This window comes from Saimiri boliviensis, chromosome 15 (genome assembly GCF_048565385.1).
Source record: "Saimiri boliviensis isolate mSaiBol1 chromosome 15, mSaiBol1.pri, whole genome shotgun sequence".
In the NCBI taxonomy this organism is placed as follows: Eukaryota; Metazoa; Chordata; class Mammalia; order Primates; family Cebidae; genus Saimiri; species Saimiri boliviensis.
Genome location: NC_133463.1, coordinates 46,652,165 through 46,677,635, shown reverse-complemented (window position 1 = coordinate 46,677,635; position 25,471 = coordinate 46,652,165). Strand labels below are relative to the sequence as shown.

General features: G+C 37.1%; 1 protein-coding gene and 1 long non-coding RNA gene across 6 annotated transcripts in view; one reads left to right on the top strand and one right to left on the bottom strand.

Annotated features, from left to right (window-relative positions):
• LOC141581401 (uncharacterized) overlaps positions 1 to 5,716 on the bottom strand; it is a 43,382-nt gene extending 37,666 nt beyond the window's left edge. The window contains exon 1 of the long non-coding RNA XR_012513986.1: positions 5,077 to 5,716. This is a non-coding gene — a long non-coding RNA (uncharacterized LOC141581401). The remainder of the gene's footprint in view (positions 1 to 5,076) is intronic.
• A 122-nt stretch (positions 5,717 to 5,838) lies between these two features.
• ZC2HC1A (zinc finger C2HC-type containing 1A) overlaps positions 5,839 to 25,471 on the top strand; it is a 64,457-nt gene continuing 44,824 nt past the window's right edge. For all 5 annotated transcript variants that reach the window (XR_012514112.1, XR_012514111.1, XM_010350900.2 and 2 more), the window contains exons 1-3: positions 5,839 to 5,928; positions 16,481 to 16,557; positions 19,243 to 19,359. Coding sequence is in view for 3 of the 5 variants with exons in the window: in XM_010350900.2 (XP_010349202.1) it covers positions 5,913 to 5,928; positions 16,481 to 16,557; positions 19,243 to 19,359 (210 nt within the window). In the remaining 2 variants the exon portion in view is untranslated. The remainder of the gene's footprint in view (positions 5,929 to 16,480; positions 16,558 to 19,242; positions 19,360 to 25,471) is intronic.

Genomic DNA, 25,471 nt, shown 5'->3' with positions numbered 1-25,471 from the left:
GTGATTCCTGGTGGATTGAAAACCTAATTAAGAAAGAGAAAATGGATAACACTAATACAAAAATGTGAGAAAATACCATCAATAATCTAGAAGTGAAGAAAACTTTAATAAAAAAATGCACAATTCATAAAGAAAATATATTGACAGATTTTATAGAATTAATGTTATGGGCTTCTATTCAGTGAAAGGCATCAAAGACAAAACTATCAAGTATTTGGCAAACTGGAAAAATATTTTTTAAATAATTAAAATTATCAGGGGTCAACATCTAGAATATACAAGGAATTTATACCTCCATAAGAAAAAGATGAGAATTTCAATATACAAATGGGTAAAACCAGGCAATTCATTGAAAGCCAAAACTGAATTAGCAAGTATATGAAGAAAAGATGAACTCTTGATTCAAAAATTAGAGCTAAGTCAACTATTACTGAGACATAGAAAGATGGGCCCTTTGTACTGCTCATGGGAATGTACACTAGTATAGCAACTGTAGAGAGAAATCTAGCTGCTTAGTGGAAGTGAATATGATCCAGTAATGTATTCCCAGGATGCATCCCAGAGAAACTTGAGCCCAGGTTCATAAGGGGACAGGCACAAAGATGTGCATTGTAGCAGCAGGTTAGAGGCAACTCAGTGCCCATCAGTACAGAAATGAGTAAGTAAAATGTGGTGGTGTAGGCATACAGGAAAATACTATTATCCAACATCCAGAAGCAATAAACTTGAATTTCATACAGTGACATGGGTGTATCTCTGAATGAATGATAAAAAGTTAACATAAAATTAAAAAATTAAATAAAATAATAAAATTAATTAAAATTAAAAAATTGCAAACAGAATGAAAACCATAGAATAATGCCATTTATATAAATTAAAAACAGATGCATATACAAAACAGCACCATATGTGTTTCAAAGAATTACACATATCCAAAGACATCTGTACGTAATAGAATTGTGCCTATAGTGAGGATGCTGGTAAATTAAATGAAAATGGGGGATGAATGAAAAACAATAAAAAGAAAATAAAAGAGATACCTTTGCATGGATAGTTGAGATACATGCTGGGTTTTAGCGAGCATTAACTCAACACCTTGCTTAAAAAGATATACATTATATAGCCATAATGTGTGTGCTCTGTAATATAAAGAAGAACAAATGCTACACATGAACCAAAATATACACAAATATTCTCCTTGGTTCTTTAGATGGTCCCAAAACATGCCAGGCTTGTATCATTTTCTTAAGGAAGATTATGCCATTGTCCCATCATCTTCAGTGATCTCTACCTATCCTATGACACTCTTCAAAACACAGTTTAAGTTCTACATCTTTAAAACCTTTAAAATTGTTTCATTCATGTAAATGACTTCCTGAAACCAATTGCTTTTATAAGCTGTACCACAACATCTAAAACTTAACTACCATTAACCCTCCCTTGCCCTGTATTATGTCTTGCTCAGGGTTTCCTTTACTAGATGTTAACTTTCTAGAAATCAGAGAGATTTCTTTGAAGCTTTCTGCTGTGCCTAGTGCAATGTTGTACTCAAGGTTGGAAGACATCAAATCCTTATTGGTCTATATATGTTATTTTCAGTTAAAAATATCACATAGTAAGTAAAAAAAAAAAATATGTACAGACTAGTACTTAAAAACCTGAGAAGAAGCTGAGCTTCATTCATTTTAGTATCTGGCTAGTGATAAGATAGACTTGAAGCACAGAACGTACCCAACACATATTTGCTGAAAGAATGTGTCAGAAAAATGGACTAGACTAGAGAGGACCTCAATAAGCATTTTGGTTAATAGATTTTTAATTAAGATTTGAAATTGTGATACAAAGGTATGTATAGGCAAGATTATAGCTGAAGTTTGAAAAAAATGATCTTTTTGCGTTGAAAATTAGTTTCAAAAGTAGAGAAGAATAGAACTAGAATAATTGCTATCACACTATGAATGGAAGAGCCCTTCAATCAATGAAGTAGGTAAAGCTTGCTTTAAGTTCCTCACCTTTTTAAAGCCCCTCTTTCTTTTCTTGGTGCTTCTTGTCTAGGATATTTTGTCTTCAATAAATCTTCACCTGTGACAGCCTACTTATATGCTTTCTGATTTTCTCAGGCCATGAAAAACTATCACTATTTTTCCCCTGAACACTTAGAAAATTTTATTTTTACTTCAAATAAAGCTAGCAAAAGCCAACTCAAAATGTGCTTTCTCAATCTAGAACTCTTTTAAGGGAATTATTTTCTTATGTTTTTGATGAATATTATCATTTTCTCGTGATTACCAAATGTATGAATTATTTTTATATGCTAAATTGTGGTAGGTCATTCCTCTGCTGGTCATGAAAGGACGGAATGTCCCACATAGTGGAGGTGATAAACTGAGTTCTCACTGAGACTCAGAGTCTCATTCAGTTGTGCTCTGCAACTGATCTGAATGAGAACCAATGGTTCTCTCTCTGAAAGGGGTCTGGAACTTGGTGTGATTCAAGAGATTGGAGCTTTGAAACAAGAAGCTATATGCAGCTTGCTCTTGAGCAGATCCACATCTATTCTGCACATTCCAGAAATGCACAGAATAGATGTGGATCTGCTCAAGGAAATGGTGGATGAAGGGAATATAATGCAAAATGGAAAGAATCATGGAAATGATGTAATAAAACACCTATACAATATCTATTGCAATTAAGTACTAGTTTTGTGATCTTGACCAAGTCAGAAACATCTCTGAAACTTTGTTTTCCTTTTTGTATGATAAGGAGAGTGGAAGATCTCAAATTCTTATTGATCTATAAATGTTATTATCAGTTGTTATAAGCAAAATTTTGATACTGCAAAATAAATAGCACTCGAAGATAAATCCTCTCAGCAAGGCAGTTTACTTCTATAGAAAGATGTGGCGCATGGATGGAGCAATGGTGGCCACAAGCCTGTACAAGGAGGGGAAAATGTACTTACGCCTGACGGGGGTCTCCCCTACTGCTGTGTCGTTCCCTTGTTGGCTTGGGTTAGACCACACAAGCTAGACTTATACCCATTGACTATTTTAAAGAGAGCAGGGGTCCGAGCTGGAGTGGCAGGTTGGTGGTTTGGTGGGAAGGGTGATTACGAGCAGGGCAGAGCAGGTAGCCAGGGTGACCTAGGTCAAAGAAGGTGACCGGAGCAAGGTGACTGAGGCAGGTGACCATTATGAGTCAGGACAGAGCTAGGGCCCAGGGGGAACACATGTGTACTACAAGGAAGTTGAACTTTAAAACAGAGAATTAAAGAATAAGAGAGCTGAACATACCGACATACTGATTCTTTGAGGAGAATCTTGGGGCTCACTATATCTAACACAGTTAATAAGTTCACATGGCTGGTAAAAAAAAAAATATGTGCAGATGAGTGCTTAAAAAACATGAGAAGCTGAACTTCATTCATTTAATAACTGGTAGTGATAAAATGGACTTGAGGTACAGAAGGTACTCAGCAAACATTTGTTAAATGAATGCATTCCGAAAAATGGACTAGACTGGAGAGAAAGTAAAGTCATGATACAGCGCCCCTAGACCAAAGAGACTCTCAGGCTGGGTATGTAGGCGGCAGAGGAAAGAACTTATTGAAGACTGGTAGGAAGAAGTCCTATTTATCCAGGGGTCAGAATCAGGGAAAAACTGCAGGAGCCATGGTAGCTGTAGCATAAAAGTTCTGAAGATACCAATACCTATAGCAGGCGTCCCCAAACTAAGGCCCGTGGGCCGCATACGGCCCCCTCCCGCCCTCCACCGCACTTCAGGAAGGGGCACCTCTTTCATTGGTGGTCAGTGAGAGGAGCACAGTATGTGGCGGCCCTCCAACGGTCTGAGGGACAGTGAACTGGCCCCCTGTGTAAAAAGTTTGGGGACGCCTGACTTATAGAGGAGACTAGCAATCATGTTTTAGAAAATTAAGATTCACAATAGAAATGCCTCCTCAGATATATGTTAAATAACGTGTCTAAAACTTGAGTTTACATTTGAGGCAGCTATAATAAAAGGCAAGGCAAGGAAGGGGAGTGATGAGCCCACTTAAATCACCCTAGGCTTTGGAATTTAACAGACAAGAGTATAACCAAGCTCTACCATTCACTAATGATACAAATATTGACAAAATATTAATTCTCTGAGACATCTAGAAAATGAAAATTTTTATTCTGTCAGATGAAGATTGTAGTATCTACTTTGTAGACATCTTTTGAAGATTCATGAATATGTAAAAGGGACCTGGCCGGGCGCGGTGGCTCAAGCCTGTAATCCCAGCACTTTGGGAGGCCGAGGAGGGTGGATCACAAGGTCAAGAGATCGAGACCAGGCTGGGTGCGGTGGCTCAGGCCTGTAATCCCAGCACTTTGGGAGGCCGAGGCGGATGGATCACGAGGTCAGGACTTTGAGACCAGCCTGGCCAACATGGTGAAACCCCCACTCCAAAAAAATTCAAAAATTAGCCGGGCACGGTGGCGAGCGCCAGTAATCCCAGCTACTTGGGAGGCGGAAGAATCGCTTGAACCCCAGAGGCGGAGGTTGCAGTGAGCTGAGTTCCCGCCACTGCACTCCAGCCTGGGCGACAGAGCAAGACTTTCGTCAAAAAAAAAAAAAAAAAAAAAAAAAGGACCTAAAACATGCTTCACATGATTTATTCTTTATGACTATTATTATTTTTATTGTTTCTGTAGATTTTATGCTGAATAAGGTATAAGCCAACTCAATATTCATCTTGCCTTCAGTGAAAGAACTTGTAATTTGTAAAATAATGGCGTCTTTATTCTCCTGTGTGCTTTTTTCCTCTTTAATGCTCTTTTAAGCCCTTTCCTCCCCACCCAAAATTCTACTTTTGCCTCAGTAGTACTAAGGAGGAAAAAAAGGACCTTTCCTCACTCAGTCTAGAGTAGCTTAACAATAAAATTAATCCGAAGGTTGCTTGCCGGTAGATAGGCTATAGTCAACAAACAATACACTTTGTTTATAACTGCTAAATCAAATTTTCAAAGAAATGCAGCTCTGGTGAATGGTAAGCAAAAACATGAAAACGGTCTGAGTTCGTTTTGAAGTTACCTTCATCTTCAGGATGTTTTAAACTCTGTTGGAGACTGGCGGGCCTCATCCTGTCAGGTTGTAGGTTAATTCCCCAATTCAGCTTCTCTGATCAAACATTATCAGGCCAGGCGACTGTTTCGGTTCAAGGATGATACCAGGGTAGGCAAAGAGCAGAAGACGGAGGGAGGGCTGGGCTCCTCCTCTAAATTTTGACCCAAGCTTTCATATGAGGAAATTATTTTCAAGGGCTTAGCGCAATAGCAGTTCCACAATCGCAGATAGAAAGCATGATTTCTCTAGAAAAAACGTGTCTGAACCTATGAAGCTGTGTGTGCATATCAAGTCTAGGGGATACGCTCGGGTCAAGTCACGCGACCGAAGAGCGGAAAACGGAGCGTCCTGCATGCAAGCGTGCTGGGCGTTTGTTTGGTGTGCTTGCTTGCTTCGAGTATCCGCTCGGAGGGACTGGCGGCTAGAAGTCAGAGGCACTGACTGATGAGGACATGCTGAAGCGCAGCCCACGAGGTGCTGAGGTACTCAAAATAGGAGGATAAGGTATGAGAGGAAACAAAGGTTGGAGTCGAACAAAGGCGCCTTTGCGTCGCAGAATGCAACCTGAAGCGGCTCGCGGCTCCCTGAAGGGTAACCTCGAGAGACCCAGCGAGGTAGGCAGAAAACCCGGGAGCCGCGCCTCCGCCGCGGCCCCGCCCCCACGGAGCCACGCCCCGCAGCGCCGGAACCAATAGGAGCCAGGGATATTAGCGGGTGGGAGGTGCGGCTGGGTTGCCACAGCCAGAGCTGGGCGGTGGCGGGCGCTGCTGGAGGAGTCTCGCCGAGCTCGAGGCGGCGGCGCAATGGAGGGACTGGAAGGTGAGGAGGGGAAGGGATGCGGGCAGGGCGGCTAGAGCGGGCCCGGAGCAGCTGGGGTCCCTGGACACCAGTAGCAGGGAGGCGAGGGCAAGCTTGGAGCGGCGGACTCCGCCACGTTCCCGCCGCGCCTCTGGAGGCCGGAGCCGAAGGGAGCCGGCCAGCCCAGATGCGGCGGAGCGAACGCTCACAGGCTGCCCCGCCTTAGTCTTCAGCTGGGCTTGTCCGCCCGGAGCCCGTTCCTGCTTCTGGCAGCACGCCTGCACGTCTCTTCCTACAATTTTCTGATCTTGCCTGACTTCTGAGTGCCCTTTTAGTGATCCCAGTCTCTGGCCAGATTTTGTTTTCCTTGCAGACTGGACTCTATCCATTATTGTCCACGGCCTTAACGTCGCCAGGCCAGTTTGTGCCGGAGCCCCGGGGTGTGTCTCCAGCCTCGAGCTCCTGACACCTTCCTTGGCCAGTCTCCCTAGGTAACCGTTTTTTTTTACATCCCGACAGCCTTCTGTCGGAGGGATGTCGGAGCATCTCCCAAGGAAGTGTCACTGGCCAGCTTTCAAGTCGGTACGATAGATTACCAGAAGGATTTGATAGCTTCACGACCGCTGTGTGAGAAAGAGCCAGTATTGGTTCCTTATCTTGGGTTTATCTTTGTGCTGTAACCGTGACTCCAGATTTTGCTTTGTTCCCAGTTCTTTCACTTTTTCTCAACTCTGTTTACCCATGTTATCCTGTGTAATGGAAACATTCACCTAAAAACAAAGGAAGAAAAAAACCCCACAGTAACTAGCACTGGCAACAACAGTTACAAGATTTTTTTATTTGTTATGATGAAGAACGAACCTACAGAATTGAGATCCTGTTGTCTTGACTTAGCCCCCCCACCCCAGTCTGCTAATTTACATGGATTCAGTTGGAATTAAGAATGAGCAGAAGCCTTGAGTCTTGTGTATTGTTGCATGCTAGAGAGTAAAATATTGTACATTGTGTGATGAAGTGAAAAGTGGTAACCGGTAACTTTTTCAGTCATCTAAGTTCACCACAAAGCAAATGTAATAACATGAGTAGGAGTTTATTTCGTGCTTTTGCTCTGAGGTTAAGCTCTCATAGTAAACACCTTGAAAATGATATATAAATAATTCTGATAATTTTCCATTTGTGGACAGCTGCAGTATGCTATGAAGGTCTTTTTTGCTTACGTGTTTTTGGAAGATAATTAAAGTTTCCATAAAATAAGGAATTGTAATGATAGTACAGTATTTTTTAGTTTCAAGATAATTTTATATCTTGGTGGGATTAAAGCACAGTGGATAGGAGCATGGGTTCTGGAATTCCTTTAAGATGTTAATTGTACATAATATAAGGTTTTTATTATATATTATCTATAAAGTGTTTTTGAGCAGTTTGCAGATTTTTATTTTATTCATCATTTGTTATTAAGAAAAAGATCACCATCTGATTTTTGCTTATGTATGTATGTATGTTAAGCACCTAAAACAAAGTCTGACACAAAGTAGGTACTCAATAAATATATGTTGTTAAATAAATGTCTATTATGGGCATCTTTTTAGGTTCTAGGATGCAGCAAAGAATAAAAACGATAAAGCTTTGCTCTCATTGAACCTACGTTTCAGTGAACCTTACATTTTAACAATGCTAAGATATTACTATTGAAACCTTACTAGGAATGCTTTTAAAATGTAATGGAAACCTATACGGATAATCAGTTGCATCGGAGAACAAATAGGTGGATTCTGTGTTTATAGGCATGTTTTATGGGCCCAGTATATGATGTTAATAGTGCTTGCTCTTTTTGATTTTTTTTTTTTTTTTTTTTACAAAATAAGATGGTATCGTTAACTATAATAATTTAATTATGATAAATTGGGTTGAAATATATGAAACTGCCCTAAATTATGTAGGACAAAACAGTTGAATTTCGGTAATTTCAGTGGTTCAATTTAATAAAAGCTCTTGTGAGTTTTCTGTTGAAGTTAGGAAGGTGCCTTTTTCCCCTTTCTCCTCCTCCGCTCTCCCCTAAGAGATCACACTTTGCAGATATCAAACTCTGAGTCTTAAGGTTACCATTTAATTCATTCATCTATGCTTTCATTCTATAAACATATAGAAGTTAAAGTCTAGTACTTTGCAGATGCCTAAAAAATATTATATTGCAGTATCCTGTAAGAAATAGTCAAAAGTTTGCTTAATGTGTCAGAGTAATTGAGTAAATCTTGTATTCTGGCATTAGATATGTTTCTAGTTGAAACCAGTTACCAGACATTAATCTTGGCTGTAAAACTAGAAAATATATGGACTCTTGAAAAATTCCGTTGAATATGATCTTACTCTTTTTTTAATAACTTTTACATTATTTGTATGTAATCATATACCATTTATATTACTTTTGATCTTATGGGTCTTTATGCTTCTTAAATATTCAGTCAATAGATGAGGTATTAGGCTCAAACACTGTACTTTGAAACCAAATATAAGTTATTTATGTTTTTGTATAATCAATATCTGACAACTCTAAATTGTGTGGGTAATTTTAGCAAAGCTTAATTCCTTTTCATCTAAAAGTCGAGCCCTACAAATCTAAGGATAATAGAGGTAGTTCTAGACTTGGGAGAGTTCTAATCTCTTATAAGCCTTTTTTGTTTGTAAAACGAAGACATGGTAAAATCTTAGCAGATTTTATCCTTGTGTATAGTATTGTCATTCCCTTCATAACCCTGATAAATGCTTATAAAAATTGTGACTGAGATCAGACTGTCTGTTCCTCTTATGGATTGTTGACTTATTAAATCTTAGTACTGCCCTCTAAAACTTAATTGGAAGATTGGTTGCTCTTCAGTGTAGCTCAGGCGTCCCCAGACTTTTTACACAGGGGGCCAGTTCACTGTCCCTCAGACCGTTGGAGGGCCGCTACATACTGTGCTCCTCTCACTGACCACCAATGAAAGAGGTGCCCCTTCCTGAAGTGCAGCGGGAGGCCGGATAAATGGCCTCAGGGGGCCGCATGCAGCCTGCAGGCCATAGTTTGGGGATGCCTGCTATAGCACTTGGTTTAAAGACAGTCATGTCTCATCAAAATTTCTGTTTTGTTGGCTGGGCGCGGTGGCTCACACTTGTAATCCTAGCACTTTGGGAGGCCGAGGTGGTTGGATCACCTGAGGTCAGGAGTTCAAGACCAGCCTGGCCATCATGGTGAAAACCCATCTTTAAAAAATAAAGAAAGAAAAACTGTTCTGTTTATCTTCTTCTAGTATAAATGTATACTAGTTTACTGAATAATTCTTCATCTTTATTTATCTAACATTTATTGCTTTGTGGTACTGAGTTGCCAAATATTTTAATAGACAGTATTATTGGAGAGGACTGTGTTTGAATCCTTGCTTTGTTTCTTTTTAGCTCTATGATTTGGGGAGTTTACTTAATCTGAACCTTAATTTTCTCTGCTGTGAAAAAATGAGCTATTAAATATGTAACTACCTAAATTATATTAAATATTAAATGATGTAATATATATGTAAAGCATTTAACTAAATACCTGATGCATAGGAGGCCCTCTCAGTATGTGTGTTTGTTAAATGAGGAAAATCACAAAAAACATGTTAATAGGTCCAGTATAGGTAAAACATAGCATGCTTGGGAGGAGAGAAAGAAATATTGAAGCCAAGAAATAAAGGACTTTAAAGGTGAAAGGGATTCATCAGCAGTGCCTCAGACTGTAGAAAGGCCTGGTAGGATGGGGATTCAAAAGAGGGCTTCAGATTTGACAATTAGTAAATTCATGGTAATTCATTTTTAAAGTTTTTATTGTCTCCTTATTAAACAAAGTTTTCCTGATTATTCATACTTCTCCAAGACAGCATTGTGACCATCTCTTTGCCCTTACTCATTTTATCTTAATTGTGCTTATCACCATGTACTATTTTATATATTTGTTTTATTTATTTTCTTCCCTATTAGATCAGTGAAAACTCTATAAGATCAGTCTTTGTTTTTTTATCATCCTTATATCCCTGCCTCCTAGAACAGTTTCTGCCTCATGCTGGGTGCTCAACAAATACTGAATCAAGGAATGGATGTATTTTTTTTTTTTTTTAGGCAAGAGTTTCGCTCTTGTTGCCCAGGCTAGAGAGCAATGCCATGATCTCTGCTCACCGCAAACTCTGCTTCCCAGGTTGAAGCAATTCTCCTGCCTCAGCCTCCTGAGTAGGTGGGATTACAGGCATATGCCACCACACCCAGGTAATTTTGTATTTTTAGTACAGATGGGGTTTCTCCATGTTGGTCAGGCTGGTCTCGAACTCCCGACCTCAGGTGATCCACCTGCCTTGGCCTCCCAAAGTGCTGGGATTATAGGCGTGAGCCACTGCGTCTGGTAGAATGGATTTATTTCAATACAGTGGTTGGCCTGATAAAGTCTGCCTGCAATACAGACAGTGAGTAAATGAGAAGTAGGGAAGGACTAAGCAGAAAATGTAAATCAGTGTTTCAATAAAATCTGCTCCTTAGGACACTGGTGGAGGACACTGGTCTTAGGAGTACAAAGGATTGCTGATAAAATAAATTTGGGGAAATAACAACACACTAAGTCGCTCTCTCTCTCTCTCTCTCTCTCTCAGACTAAGGAAGTCTGCTCTAAGAGAACCCATTTAACTTTATTAATCTACCATTTTCCAAACATTTGGCCATGAAGCAAGGGATTCGAGAGTAATTCGTAGTATAAATATGGGTCATGTTCAGACTGGGTAAAAAGGGAAATGCAGCCAGGAATTAGCTTATTAAGAAAAGCAAGTCGCTCTGAGATCAAGATACTAACTTAGAGAAAGGTAGAAGGTAGAATTCTATGGTTCAACAGGCAACTTGAGTGTTTTATAGTCCGGAGTTGGTTATTTAGGCAGCAGTTTTGCCAAACTAGAGCACTAAAATGTGCTAGTGGAAAGGTGAAAGGTGACTAAAATACTGTGAAAAATGAGGTTGTATGTTAAGTAGGGTAGGCACTGACTATGTTAAGACAAAAACTCTTCTAGGATGAGCTGAAAAGGGTAACTCTTGTGAGATACTGGAGAATATTGATCTGAAAGTAGTCCAGTTTTGGAAAGGATATTGGGAAGAAAGCGGTATAACATATTTTGTGCCTTCAAAAGATAGGCTCATTGAGTATTAAAGGTTGGAGTCAAATGGGTGGTGATAAACTATAAGATTTACCAGCAGTAAGGAGATAGACCTGCCATGAGGGAAGCCAGAATTGTTTTTAACTTTCAAGATTTATTTGAAAATGGTTCTCTCATAGTTCTTAAATGTATGCATTTTAAAATGTCACAACTATTTTAAATAAAATCATTATTTCTCATCACTTAAAGTATCAGGTAAAGGCACCATTTCAAGTCTTATCATCATGCAGGTTTTGAAGTTGCAAAATATAAGCAACGCATAACAGAATCAACAGTGTGTACCAGATGAATTTTGTAAGGAGAGATTAGCATCTTAATAGTTCTAGAATATTAAAGTATTTTATTGACTTGGTTCTATCCATTACCTTGAGTGCTTATTTTAACAGTATACGCTCTCTGGTATAACATTCACCCCTCTGAATATCATATTTCTCTTGTATTTTTATAAGATGAAAAATTTGCTACTTTTTGCCGTGTAGGAAAGGTTAGTGGAGTTTACTTGAATGCCTTGGAAAGTAGAATTTTTTATTTCTGTAGGTTATGAAGCATTTTTAAATGTAATAGTTGATCCTCTGAACTTTTAAGGTAAATTGAGCAGATATTAGCCTCATTTGCCTCATTTAACAAATGTTAAATTGAGTCTGCCTGTATGATTAGTAATATATTTCCTTCTAATTCATTCATAATTAAAGGCTTTTCTAACAAGGAGTAGGTCCTTTCAGGTTCTCAGTTCTCTATGTAGATAAGTGGAAGTTAATTTCTCAGCATGGTATATACTACCTGAAGCATTCATTCTACCATCTGCAACTGGTTTAATTATTCTTACATATGAACTTTATTTTTAAAAAGTCAGTAAGAAAGATGTCTTCCATGTACTTTTCTTTTTTTTTTTTTTTTGAGACGGAGTTTCACTCTTGTTACCCAGGCTGGAGTGCAATGGCATGATCTCAGCTCACCGCAACCTCCGCCTCCCGGGTTCAGGCAATTCTCCTGCCTCAGCCTTCTGAGTAGCTGGGATTATAGGCACGTGCCACCATGCCCAGCTAATTTTTTGTATTTTTTTTTTTTTTAGTAGAGACGGGGTTTCACCATGTTGACCAGGATGGTCTCGATTTCTTGACCTCGTGATCCACCCGCCTCGGCCTCCCAAAGTGCTGGGATTACAGGCTTGAGCCACCGCGCCCGGCCTCCTCCATGTACTTTTCTTACTAATGTGGTCGTAAGGTAGATTTTGTTAAATTACAGTATGTTATAGATAAAAGGGGACCATATGTCATTTAACTTAAATTCTTTATTTTATATAAGAAAATCTAAACCTTAGAGAGCTTAAATATCTTGCCTGGGGATTCATAGTGCTCAGTAACAGAGCTGGGTACTTGAAGTTAGATAATATAAGACAAATTCACTGCTTTTTCAACTAAACTGTCATGTCTTTTAATGAATTTAATTAGAGCAAAATATGGCTTTTGACTCTGAGGCCAAAGGTATTTATAATGATCTGGGTAGAAGGTTCCATTAATATGGTTTTTTAAAAAATTATTTTAGTAATAAAATTTGTATTCAAGCACATGATGATTATTTTAATTTTAATTGAGTGAAAGGTGTAGCCACTTCTTTATTATTTAGTTATGTCTATAAGGTCAGAATATTTTAATTTTTTGGTCAAATTAATCTTAATATAATTATTACATATATAAAATAATTAACAATTCAAATAATACATGCAGTTTGCTTAATTTACCTTATAGCATTATACTTTCTAATATCTGGTGATAAAGAGAAAATGATATTTTTTGCTCTGGACTTTTCACATCAACTCAGCAAGTCACTGAACTGATTACCAGCAGTATTTCTTTATGCTTTAGAGATTAGTAAGATAAATTTTGTTTTTAAGCTTTAGTATTTATTCTACCATAGTGATAGCCGTTAAATCAAGAGAATATGACAAATTGATTTTCTTAAAATAATTACAAGAAAACTAGGTATTTCCAACTAATCAGCTTGGTTATCCTTAAATTATGACTTTTCTTTGTTTATTGTGGTCTTTTTGCCCATTGATAACCCTTAAGCCCATTTTAGTTGATAATTTTGCTTATTTCAGAATGCAGTAAGAAATTTTTTTTTACAAGAACTGACAACTTACCAATGAAACTAAGAGAAAACATTACAATGTGTAGTTTCACAATTTAAGCTCTAGAAATTATTTAATTTTTTTATTTTATATTAAGTTCTGGGTTACATGTGCAGAACATATAGTTTTGGTTACATAAGTATACATGTGCCATGGTGGTTTGCAGGACCCATCAACCTGTCATCTAGGTTTTAAGCCCCGCATGCATTAGATATTTGTCCTAATGCTCTCCCTCCTATTGCCCCCTACCCCATGATAGGTCCCGGTGTGTGCTATTACCCTCCCTGTGTTGATGTATTCTCATTCACTCCCACTTATGAGTGAGAACATGCGGTGTTTGATTTTCTGCTCCTGTGTTAGTTTGCTGAGAATGATGGTTTCCAGCTTCATCCGGGTCCCTGTAAAGGACATGAACTCATTCTTTTATGTGGCTGCATAACCTTCCGTGGTGTATATGTGCCACATTTTCTTTATCCAGTCTATCACTGATTGGTATTTGAGTTGGTTCCAAGTCTTTGCTATCGTAAATAGTGCTGCAGTAAACATTTGTGTGCATGTGTCTTTATAGTAGAATGATTTATAATCCTTTCAGTATATACCAGTAATGTGATTGCTGGGTCAAGTAGTATTTCTGGTTCTAGATCTTTGTAGAATCACCACACTGACTTTCACAATGGTTAAACTAATTTATACTTCCACCAACAGTGTAAAAGCATTTCTGTATCTCCACATCCTCACCAGCATCTGTTGTTTCCTGACTTTCTAATGATTGCCATTCTAACTGGTATGAGATGGTATGCTGTTTTAGAGAATGAAAGCATTGTCCAAATTGGAGAATTGTTACCTTGTTACTGGGTAGAAGTTCCCTCAGTAGGTCTTGACATCAGCACACATGCACATGCCATATTTTGTGAATTACAGTGCTATGCTCTATGACCAGCTAATATTATAAATTTATATATATGTTACATATATATTTATTTTGGGTGAAGTAATGACATTCTTTTCCAAAAAGATTTTTTGGGGGGATAATTTCTTTTGAATTATCCCAAAGTATCATTCTTTTAAAATGCTGTTGTATCTTTTCATGCCTTTTATTGATAATAATTTTTTTAAAAAACATTTTAAGCATGTTTGATAACTTGTGGAAATTAATTTCAAGAACTGGATTTTAGTATATGGTAATATTCTGGTTGCTGTTTTAATTTTTTGTATAAAATCGATGATTTGGTTCTTAGATCTATTAAGTAAATGATATAGATTATGTTAGCTTCCTGAGAGGAATAATTATATTATTCTTTTCTTACGTTAATATTACTAAGTGCATGGTTAGTATGTAGTTTTTCCATGTGCTGAATTTATTATTCTCAACAGTTTTATAAGATTTTACTTTGTCATCTGTTTAACAAGTATATACTCATATATACTTTTAAGCAAGTTTAATATATGGTACTTTTTAATATTTTGTATTGATGAATTTTAAAATCATTGCTTAGTATTTAAAGGAATACATGAAAACTGTAAGCAAGTTTAATAGTTAGCATGTGACGTTATATAGACCATCATTTTGAAGACACTCTTATCTGAATGAACCTAGTGGTTTTCATTTAGTAACTCTGGATTGTTAGTGGACTTACGTGATTTAGATAAATGAGATTGTTCTCCCTAAATAACTTACCTCCTGGTATTGGAGAAGGACAAATCAGGCAAATCTTAGCTTTGCTTTTGTAGTGTTTACTGCTTAACTGCCACTATGCAACATTGCATCCATCTGAAATGACAGTTTGTCACTATCCACCAGTCAAATAGGGCAGTGGAGTAATAGGAAAATGAGAAAACGAAACAGTTCTTCTGTTACTGTATTTGAATGCATTCTTACCAATATCTATTTTGATTTGCCTGTTTAGTTCTCTGTGAACTCACTAAATGTCTTGGACCAGGCTATATGGAGTCATAATTGTACTTTTAAAAATTAGTTTGTTACTTCTAGGAAAATGTTTTTTTTTTACTTGTCTTTCATTTGATAAAAGAATTTTAACATATCTAAAATATTTAGCAGAAAATATGGGGAAAATGTTACATGTTTAAGATTATTTTTAGGAAATTACAGGTATGAAAAGTTTATGTTGGATATTTGGAAAGAAAATGATAAAATGAATTATGTAGAATCACAAATAATGTTTCTTTTTTATCCTTTTAGTAATAAAATTTGTTATATCCAGGTACATGATGGTTATATTAATTTTATTAATAATTGAGTGAAAGTTGTAGCTACGCTACCTCTTTCTTTAATTTTGTTTGTAAAAGGTCAGAATATCTCCATTTACTAGTCCACTGACTCTTAATATAAGTATTATATGTATAAAATAATAATTCACATACTACATACAGTTTGTATAACTAGGTGATCTTAATCTTTGTGGGGTTTGTTTTGTTTTGTTTTGTTTTGTTTTGTTTTGTTTTTTGAGACAGAGTCTGAGTCTATTGCCCAGGCTGGTCTGCAGTGGCACGATATCAGCTCACTGTAACCTCCACCACCCAGATTCAACTGATTCTTCTGCCTTACCCTCCTGAGTAGCTGGGATTAAAGGCATCCACCACCATGCTGGGCTAATTTTTGTATTTTTAGCAAAGGCTGGGTTTCACCATGTTGGCCAGGCTGGTCTCGAACTCCTGACCTCAAGTGATCCACCTGCCTTGGCCTCCCAAAGTGCTGGGATTATGGGCATGAGCCACCTCACCTGGCAGATCTTAATCTTAATAGGATTATACTTTCTATTGTCAGGTGATAAACAGAACAAGATTCCTTTTATTCTAGATTCTTCAAATCATCTCAGGAAGTCACTGAACTGATCACTAATGGTGTTTCTTCATACCTTGGAAAAAAAAATAAAGATAAATTTTGTTCTTAAAATGTAGTAATTTACCATAGAGATAGCCTATAGGTTAGGAGAATACAACAGATTGATTTGCCTAAAATAATTACAAGCAAACTAGATATTTCCAACAATACCAGTTTGGATATCTTTAAATCATGAATATATATCCTGACCTTTTTCACCACTGACAACTAAGTATTATGCTCATTTTAATAGATAATCTTGCTTGTTTAAAAATGCAGTAAAACATTTTTCACAAAAACTAATAATTTACATGTAAAACTAAGAGAAACATTAAAATGTGAAGTTTCATAATTTTAAGCTACAGAAATTATTTATTACATTCTTTCCTGTTTTAGAGAATGGAAGTGTTGTCCAAGTTGGAGAATTGTTACCTTGCAAGATTTGTGGAAGAACATTCTTTCCAGTAGCATTAGTGAGTAGACTGATTTTGTACCTTTACAGTTTTACAGATCTGTAATTGTTCAGTAATTCCAGTCAATTCTTATGGAAAGAACTTAGCTGGAATAGTTTTTGAAGAGTTAATGGGTAATATTCTTTGTTCAAGTGTTCTGATTTCAGCTATGTCATTCTTCCGGAATTCTTTCTTTTCTTCAGAGTTTGGTCTTCAGAACTCTTCTACTAAAGTTTAAAGTTATTCCTAGTTTTATGAGAGTTACCAAAAACAAACAAAATCACACAAAACAGTACCTTAGAAGTAAGTAATTATTTACAAATACAAAATCGTGTAATATCTGGGATTTGCTTTATAGTACTTCAGGAAAAAAGTAGGGATAAATGAAACAAAATTGCCAAAGTGTTGGTAATTGTTGAAGCTGGGTGATGAGTAGTAAATAGGAGTTAATTATCCTTTTTTGTCAGTTCCTATTTATGTTTGAAATATTTCAAAGTAAAAGTTTTTTTCAATATAAAAGTACACCTAAAACTTATTATGCTTCTTTAGATATGTTAACTACTTAGTAAATATAAATAAAAGCACTTTTAACTAATCTTAATAAAGATCAGCTAACTAAATAGGGAATAATAAAAATTATGCCTATGTACCTTATGTATTTTAACCTCAAGCATAGATAAACATTTATTAATACTTTGATGTAAGACATAATTTTTCTTTGAATATGGATTTGCTCATTAAAGTTCTGCCACAATCTACTATGTATCCTCTTGCTATTTCTAGTTTGTTTCTTTAAAGCAAAGTGAGGAATTAATGATCCAAAATGTCCTGATTGTAGGTACCTTTTAAACAGTAATGGCTTTTTTGTACCCTTTTAAAAACATCTTGCTCACACAGTCAATGATTTTTTTTCTTAGCACTTCATTATTTTTCAGAGTTTTCATCCAAATTTCATGGCAAAAAAAAAAAAAAAAGATTAAAAAAAAAGCCTTTTTTGGCCCTCATGTAGTATTTAACTGAATGATGTTATTAAAATAACCACATGTTATCATGAGTCATCATGTTGGGAAACCAGCACCACATACACTTGACATACATAACTCAATGAGGAACATAGGCATATGAGTCCACTAAATAATCATCTGTTATCCTGATTTTCTGTTAAATACTTAAGAGCTGTATTTACAATGCTTGTTTGTTGAAATGAAAACTGAAAATAAGCATGTAAAGCAGTTGATTACTAATTGTGTACTGAAACCCCAAGAGGCTCCAAGACACCAAATAAACCAGTTTTGAGGTTTGTTTTTCCCCAGAGAAAGTTTGACAGTTCTACCTTCTTCAGTGTTTATCAAAATACAAAAGAAAAAAGTGTGTTTAGTGTAACAATGTCATCAGTCATCATGCTTAATATAGTGGAGGGAGATTGTTTATCCAGTTGGTTCATTGGAAGTCATTTAAGACAGCTTCCACTCTATTGTCCCTAAACTGAATGAATGAATGAATGAATGAATTGACAACTCTATTTTTAAAAAAAGAAAACCTGTAAGAGTAGTGGAACACTAGATAGCTCAAGACAAATCCTAGGTGAAGAAAGCTGCAAAGTTTGAGATCCAGATTAGTGTGCGGGAAAGACACAAATCAGAGCACCTGTCCTATTATTTTGTGTTAAATTTATGTTAGCATATTACTATTATGTTAACTTTAGGAATCCAAACTACTACTCATGTTAACTTTTGTAATCCTAAAACTAATGTATTCTTTTCATTTTCTTTTTCTAGTATCTATGCTCAGGTATTTAGTAAACACTTTTTCTTTCTTTTTCACTGTAGTGTCTTTGACTTTGCTACTATTTCTTATTCTTAGTGTTACAGGACAGAGAAATGTGTTACAGGAAAGGGGTCCCAATCCAGACCCTAAGAGAGGGTTTTTGGATTTTGCGCATGAAAGAATTTAGGGCACATTGGCAGTGCAAAGTGAAAGCAAGTTTATTAAGAAAGTAAAGGAATGAAAGAATGGCTACTGCATAGACAGAGCAGCCCCTGGTGCTTCTGGTTGGGTATTTTTATGGTTATTTCTTGATATGCTAAACAAAGGGTAGATTATTTATTCATGCCTCTCCTTTTTTAGACCATATAGGGTAACTTCTTGATGTTGCCATGACATTTATAAATGGTCAAGGCGCTGGTGGGAGTATAGCAGTGAAGATGACTAGAGGTCACTCTTGTCACCATTTTGGTTTTGGTGGGTTTTGGCCAGCTCCTTTACTGCAGCCTGCCCAGGGTCTTTATGACCTGTATTTGGTGCTGACCTTCTATCTTATCCTGTGACTTAGAATGCCTTAACGGTCTAGGAATGCAGCCCTGTAGGTTTCAGCTTCATTTTACCCAGCTCCTGTTGAAGATGGAGTTGCTCTGGTTCATATACTTCTGACATTTCTCATGTACAAACTAGGAGAAGAGTATTAAATAATAAAATGTTAGAAGAGTGTTTATCATTTCTTTTAGTGAGAAAGATAACTTAAAGCATGCATTATATATATGTTTTAAAACTTAACTTTTGGTTAAGGCAAGGTGTATCTTATTTATTTTGTATTCAGATTGTTCAGTCGGTCTCAGAGTTTTAAATTGGTTTCAATATAAATAAAGTTCTATAGTCTTACCTTCTGTAGAAAAGAAAATGATAGGCTGCGTTTCTTCATCTTAACAGAAAAAGCATGGACCCATTTGCCAGAAAACTGCCACTAAAAAACGGAAGACTTTTGATTCAAGCAGACAGAGAGCTGAAGGAACGGATATTCCAACAGTAAAACCTCTCAAACCGAGGGTAACTATATAACCTTTTGAACAGTATGAACCTTATGTGTGTTGAAAAATATTAAAATTATCTGTTACATTAAGACTAAGAATAAACACAATTATCTGCTACATTAAGATTAAAGAATAAATACAATTCTGTGTTACATGTTCAGCTGAGAAATTATCAGAAGCTTATAAAACAAATTTTATTTTAAATAAACTTTTAAACTCTTCAAAGGAGAGACCAAGGTGCTGTCTCCATCAATTACAGTGAGTTTTGTTGTTTTTTTTTTTTTGAGAGGGAGTCTCACTCTATTTCCCAGGCTGGCGTGCAGTGGCATGATCTCGGCTCACTGCAACCTCTGCTGCCCAGGTTCAAGCAATTCTCGTGCCTCAACCTCCTGAGTAGCTAGGATTACAGGCACCTGCCACTGTGCCCGGCTAATTTTTGTATTTATAGTAGAGATGGGGTTTCACCATCTTGGCCAGCTGGTCTTGAACTTCTGAACTTGTGAGCTACCCACCTCGGCCTTCCAAAGTGCTGGGATTAACAGCATGAGCCACCATGCCTGCCTACAGTGAGATTTTTATAGCACTGGAGAGCCAATTGCTGCCACACGTTCTTTTTATTATTTAAAACTTTAGATATAACTTAAGTTTTGACTTATTACTATCTTCTACCATTATGATAATCTCTAATGCAGAAAGTTAAGCAATTATTTATAGACATTTTAGCGTAATAGATGCTGCTTATCTTGACTTATTGACTGGCAGGATTTGTAATCTATATTATGTTTCTAAGGAAATGTTTTATCAGTTGTTCAGTGTCCACATATAGTTATTGTCAGCTTATTTTCTTTCTTGAAACCAAAGCTATGAAACTATTGTGATAATCTCTCCTTAATATCTGTTATATATTATAGTAATCCCTTGGTATCTGTAGGAGATTGGTTCCAGGACCAGCCTCTGATTACCGGTATCTGAATACTCAAATTCCTTATGGCATAGTATTTGCATGTAACTTATGCACATCCTCCCATATACTTTAAATTATGTCTAGATTACTTATAATTTAATGCTATGTAAATAGTTGTTGAATTATGTCTTTATATTACTTTTTATTGTTCTGTGGTTATTTTTTATTTTTCTCTTCTTGAATGTTTTTGATTCATGGTTGAATCCATGGATGCACAAGCCACAAATGTGGAACCCATGGGTAGTAAGGGCCGACTGTGTATTGCTAAGAATAAATTACATAAATACTTTATTCAGCATAGTTGTTAGGCATCATTTCATTGAAGTGGTCTAAGCTAAGTACCTGATTGCATAGGTTTTTGAAACAAAATCCTGCTGTTAATGGTAATAACTTCTTCCAGTGGTATAAGAGCATTTTCCTATGGGGAAATTAATCTTATTAATAAAATCATTTGATGATAGAAAAATTTGATGTTCATTTTTGTTTTTTACTGTGAACATTTAAAGTAAGGGTAATGAAGTTTAAATAAGGTACATAAGTCAATATGTGAAGTTTTTCTTAGTTATCTGCTACCTATATTAGCTTTAATTTCCTTTAGTAGATAAAATTGCCAAATCTTTGGAGGCAGTATAATATAGTGGATGTCAAACTTGGCTCAAGAGTCAGACTGTCTGAATTTAACTTTCACTTTGCTACACACCATGCTATTCTGGGCAAGTTAGTTAATGTAATTATGCTTCTGTTCACTGTAAGCTGGTGATCGTAGTAGTATTTATCTTTATCATGTATGATAATTGTAGGGATTACATAAGATTATCCATGGCGATTTCAATGAATGTTAGTCATCCTATTTCTTTTATAAGGAATTGGGGTTGTAAACTTAAAAACTGAATTCTAGAAAAAAGCAAAGTAAAAACCATGACTTTGTATTAAGTGGTTTATTGCCTTGGTACCTAAAATTATGGCCCATAGAGCAGTAATATCAACAGTACTTGGGAACTTGTTAGACATGCAAATTCTCAGTTTTCTCCCAAAGGTACTGAATTAGAATCATTTTAAGAAATCTTGGGTGAGTCATATGCACATTAAAGTTTGAGAAGCAGTATCTTAGAAGATTTGATTGCTGTTAAGTGTAGCTCTTAATATATTTACCTGTATCAAGAAAATCCTAGAAACTCATTAGCAGAGTGGGGCAAAGCGACTACAAACTTCATTTTTGGAAAAACAAAAGGTAGGCATAATTCACAGATTACCCATAAGGACTGTCCAAAGCAGTTGAAATCCAGGAGAAGTTACCCGTAAGAGGAGGTACACGAAATTGCTTGGGGACCTGTGGCTGGATTCTGGAAATCTACCTTAAAGGTGAGGAGTTTTCTCATCTTAAAAGTGATTCATTAAAGGTGAGAGATCTTATCAGACAGTGTATTTATCTCTTGTTTAGTACAGCAAAGGCAGAAACTGGGAGGAACTGTAGGAATTTGGATGGCTACCAGCTGGAATGAGCAAGGCTGAAATTGTACAAAAGCCAGGAAGGAGAGAATGGTGGGAGTAGGAACAGATAGTTGAGGAGGCCTAGCGGCAGAGGCACTTAGAAAACGCTAATGAAAATGCCTTTTCTGAAGATGAGGAGCCTAACCTAAAAGGCCATGTCCTTTTTTTGAAGTGATTCCCACAGGATCTGAGGGAAGCAGGATATAATCACACCGAGAAGCCTTATTTACAGGAACTAGTCTATCTGTTGCAACAGAGAGGAGAGCTGCTGGTTTGTATAGCTACCCTGAGCCTGTTCTCCCTAAAAATTCTTGCAAATAGCTGTACCAGGAAACTCATGCTGAATAGTAGAAATGAATAATGGAAGTGATGCATAATAGAAAATTTATTAACTCAGCATTGATAAAAGATACCATGAGAATAAAGTTGGAAAAGAACAGCAAAACTTATTAGTAGATGATTAATAATCATTGTGGAGCAGATGAATGTGGTGATCAGATATTTTGCTGTAAAATAAGAAACTTTAAACAATAATCTCAAACATCTAAATTTGCTGACATTTAAGATGTCTGCATCTATATTCGTGAGAGAAGTAGATCTGTAATTCCTTTTGTCAAAGTTATTGCTGCTCTCCAAACACTATTTGGAAAGTTGTTTCTTTGTTTTCTGTTCTCTGAAAGAGTTTGTGTAATATTGATGTTAGTTTTTCCTTATATGTCTATAAAAATTAAAAGTTAAGTAGCTGAGCCAGGAGGTTTCTTTGTGGGAAGGAAAATATTTTTTAAAATAAATATGGCTATTATGAATTTATATTCTGGTATCTGTTGTGTTTTCTAAGGACATTACCCATTTTGTCTTACCAAATTTATGGGCATAAAATTTCTTTATAATATCTTCTTTTCTGTCTCATATTTACGTATTTTTCATTCCTTCATAATTTGTGTTCTCTTTTCCTCTTTTCTCCTTTTTTTTTTTTTTTTTTTTTTTTTTAGAGACAGGGATCTCACTATGTTGACCAGGCTGGTCGTGAACTCCTGGCCACAGGTGATTCTTCTGTTTTCACCTCCCAAAGTCTTGGGATTATAGGCATGAGCCACCACACCCAGCCATCTTTTCAAGTACCATCTTTTGACTTTGTGGATTTAACACATAATTCTTTATTTTAAAAATACAGACATAATAGGAATGGTAGAGTATCTCAATACTATTACAAAATAAATCTCTGTAGCATGTGAGCCAGCATCATGTATAGTGGAAAGACACTGGAGGCAGTCCCATTAAAATCAAGGAGAAGGCTAAACTGTAACCAGTATAGTAAGTGCCAGCTGATACAGTTAGATAACAAGAAGAAATTAGATGCATAGATGTATTAGTCCATTTTCCTTCTGCTATTAAGAAATACCAGAGACTAGATAATTTATAAAGAAAAAGAGGTTTAATGGACTTGTAGTTCCATGTGGCTGGGGAATCTTCACATCATGGTGGAAGGTGAAGAGGCAACAAATGCACATCTTATGTGGTGAAAGACAAGAGCATGTGTGCAGGGGAACTGCCCTTTTTAAATAAAAACTATCAGATTTTGCAAGACTTACTCACTATCATGAGAAGAGCACAGGAAAAACCTGCCCTCATGTTCAGTTACCTACCAACGGGTCCCTCCCACATATGGGGATTATTAGAACTACAATTCAAGGTGAGATTCGTATGGGGACACAGCCAAACCATATCATTCTGTCCCTGGCTACTTCCAAATTTCATGTCCTCACATTTCGAAACCAATTATGCCTTCCCAGCAGTCCCCTAAAGTCTTAACTCATTTCAGCATTAACTCTAAAGTCCACAGTCCAAAGTCTCATCTGAAACAGGGCAGGTCCCTTTTGCTTATGAGCCTCTAAAATCAAAAGCAAGTTAGTTACTTCTTGGATACAATAGGGATACAGGCATTGGGTGAATACATTCATTCTAAATGGGAGGAATTGGCCAAAACAAAGGGGCTACAGGCTCCATGAAAGTCTGAAATCCAATAGGGCAGTCATTAAACCTTAAAGATTCCCTTTGACTCCATGTCTCACATCCAGGTCATGCTGGTGCAAAAGGTGGGCTCGCATGGCCTTGGGCAGCTCTGCCCCTGTGGCTTTTTCAGGATACAGCCCTCTCCCTGCAGCTGCTTTCTTGGGCTGACATTGAGTGTCTGAAGCTTTTCCAGGTACACAGTACAAGCTGTCAATGGATCTACCATTCTGGGATCTGGAGGTTGGTGGCCCTCTTCTCACAGCTCCACTAGGCAGTTCCTGAATGAGGGCCTCTGTTTGGGGACTCCAGTCCCACATTTTTCTTCTCCAGTGCCCTAGTAGAGGTTCTCCATGAGGGCCCCACCCCTGCAGCAAACTTTTTCCTGGACATCCAGATGTTTCCATACATCTTCTGATATCTAGGCAGAGGTTCCCAAACCTCAACTCTTGACTTCTGTGCACCTGCAGGCTCAACACCATGTGGGAGCTGCCAAGGCTTGGGGCTTGCACCTCTGAAGCCATGGCCCAGCTTGTACATTGGTCCCTTTTAGGCACTCCTGAAGCAGCTGGGATGCTGGACTCCAAGTCCCTAGGCTGTACACAGCAGGGGACCGTGGACCTGGCCCAAAAAACCATTTTTCCTTCCTAGGCCTTGGCACCTGTGATGGGAGGGGCTGCCATGAAGCTCTCTGATATGCCCTGGAGACATTTTTCTCATTTTTTTGGTGATTAGCATTCTATTCCCTGTTACTTATGCAAATTTCTGCAGCAGGCTTGAATTTTTTCCCCAAAAAATGGCTTTTTCTTTTATATTACATCAGGCCAAAAATGTTCCAAACTTGTGTATTCTGCTTCCTCTTGAATACTTTGCTTCCCAGAAACTTCTTCCACCAGATAACCTAAATCATCTCTCAAGTTCAAAGCCACAGATATCTATGGCAAGAGCAAAATGCTGCTAGTTTCTTTGCTAAAGCATAACAAGAGTCACCTTCGTTCCCAAGAAATTCTTTATTTCCATCTAAGACCACCTTAGCCTGGACTTTATTGTCGTATCACTACTGGCATTTTTGTCAAAGTCATTCAACAAGTTTCCAGGAAGTTCCAAATTTTCCCACATTTTTCTGTCTTCTTCTGAGCCCTCCAAACTGTTTCAACCTCTGCTTGTTAACCAGTTCCAAAGTCACTTCTACATTTCTGGTTATTTTTATAGCAGTACCCCATACCAGTACCAATTTACTGTATTTTTTAAGTCAATTTTCATACTGCTATGAAGAAATACCTGTGACTGGGCAATTTATAAAGAAAAAGAGGTTTAATGGGCTCACAGTTTCACATGGCTTGGGAGGCTTCACAATCATGGTGGATAGTAAAATAGGATCAGAGGAATGTCTTACATGACGGCAGGCAAGAGTGTGTGTGTGCAGGGGAACTGCCCTTTGTAAAACCATCAGATCTCATGAGACTTACTCACTGTCATGAGAACAGCTTGGGAAATACCTGCCTCCAGGATTCAATTACCTCCCACCGAGTACCTTGCACAACATGTAGATATTACAGGAGCTACAATTCAAGATGAGATTTAGGTGGGGACACTGCCAAACTATATCAATAGATATTTGAAATGACTAAGTAAAACCATTGTTATTAGAAGATAAGATATA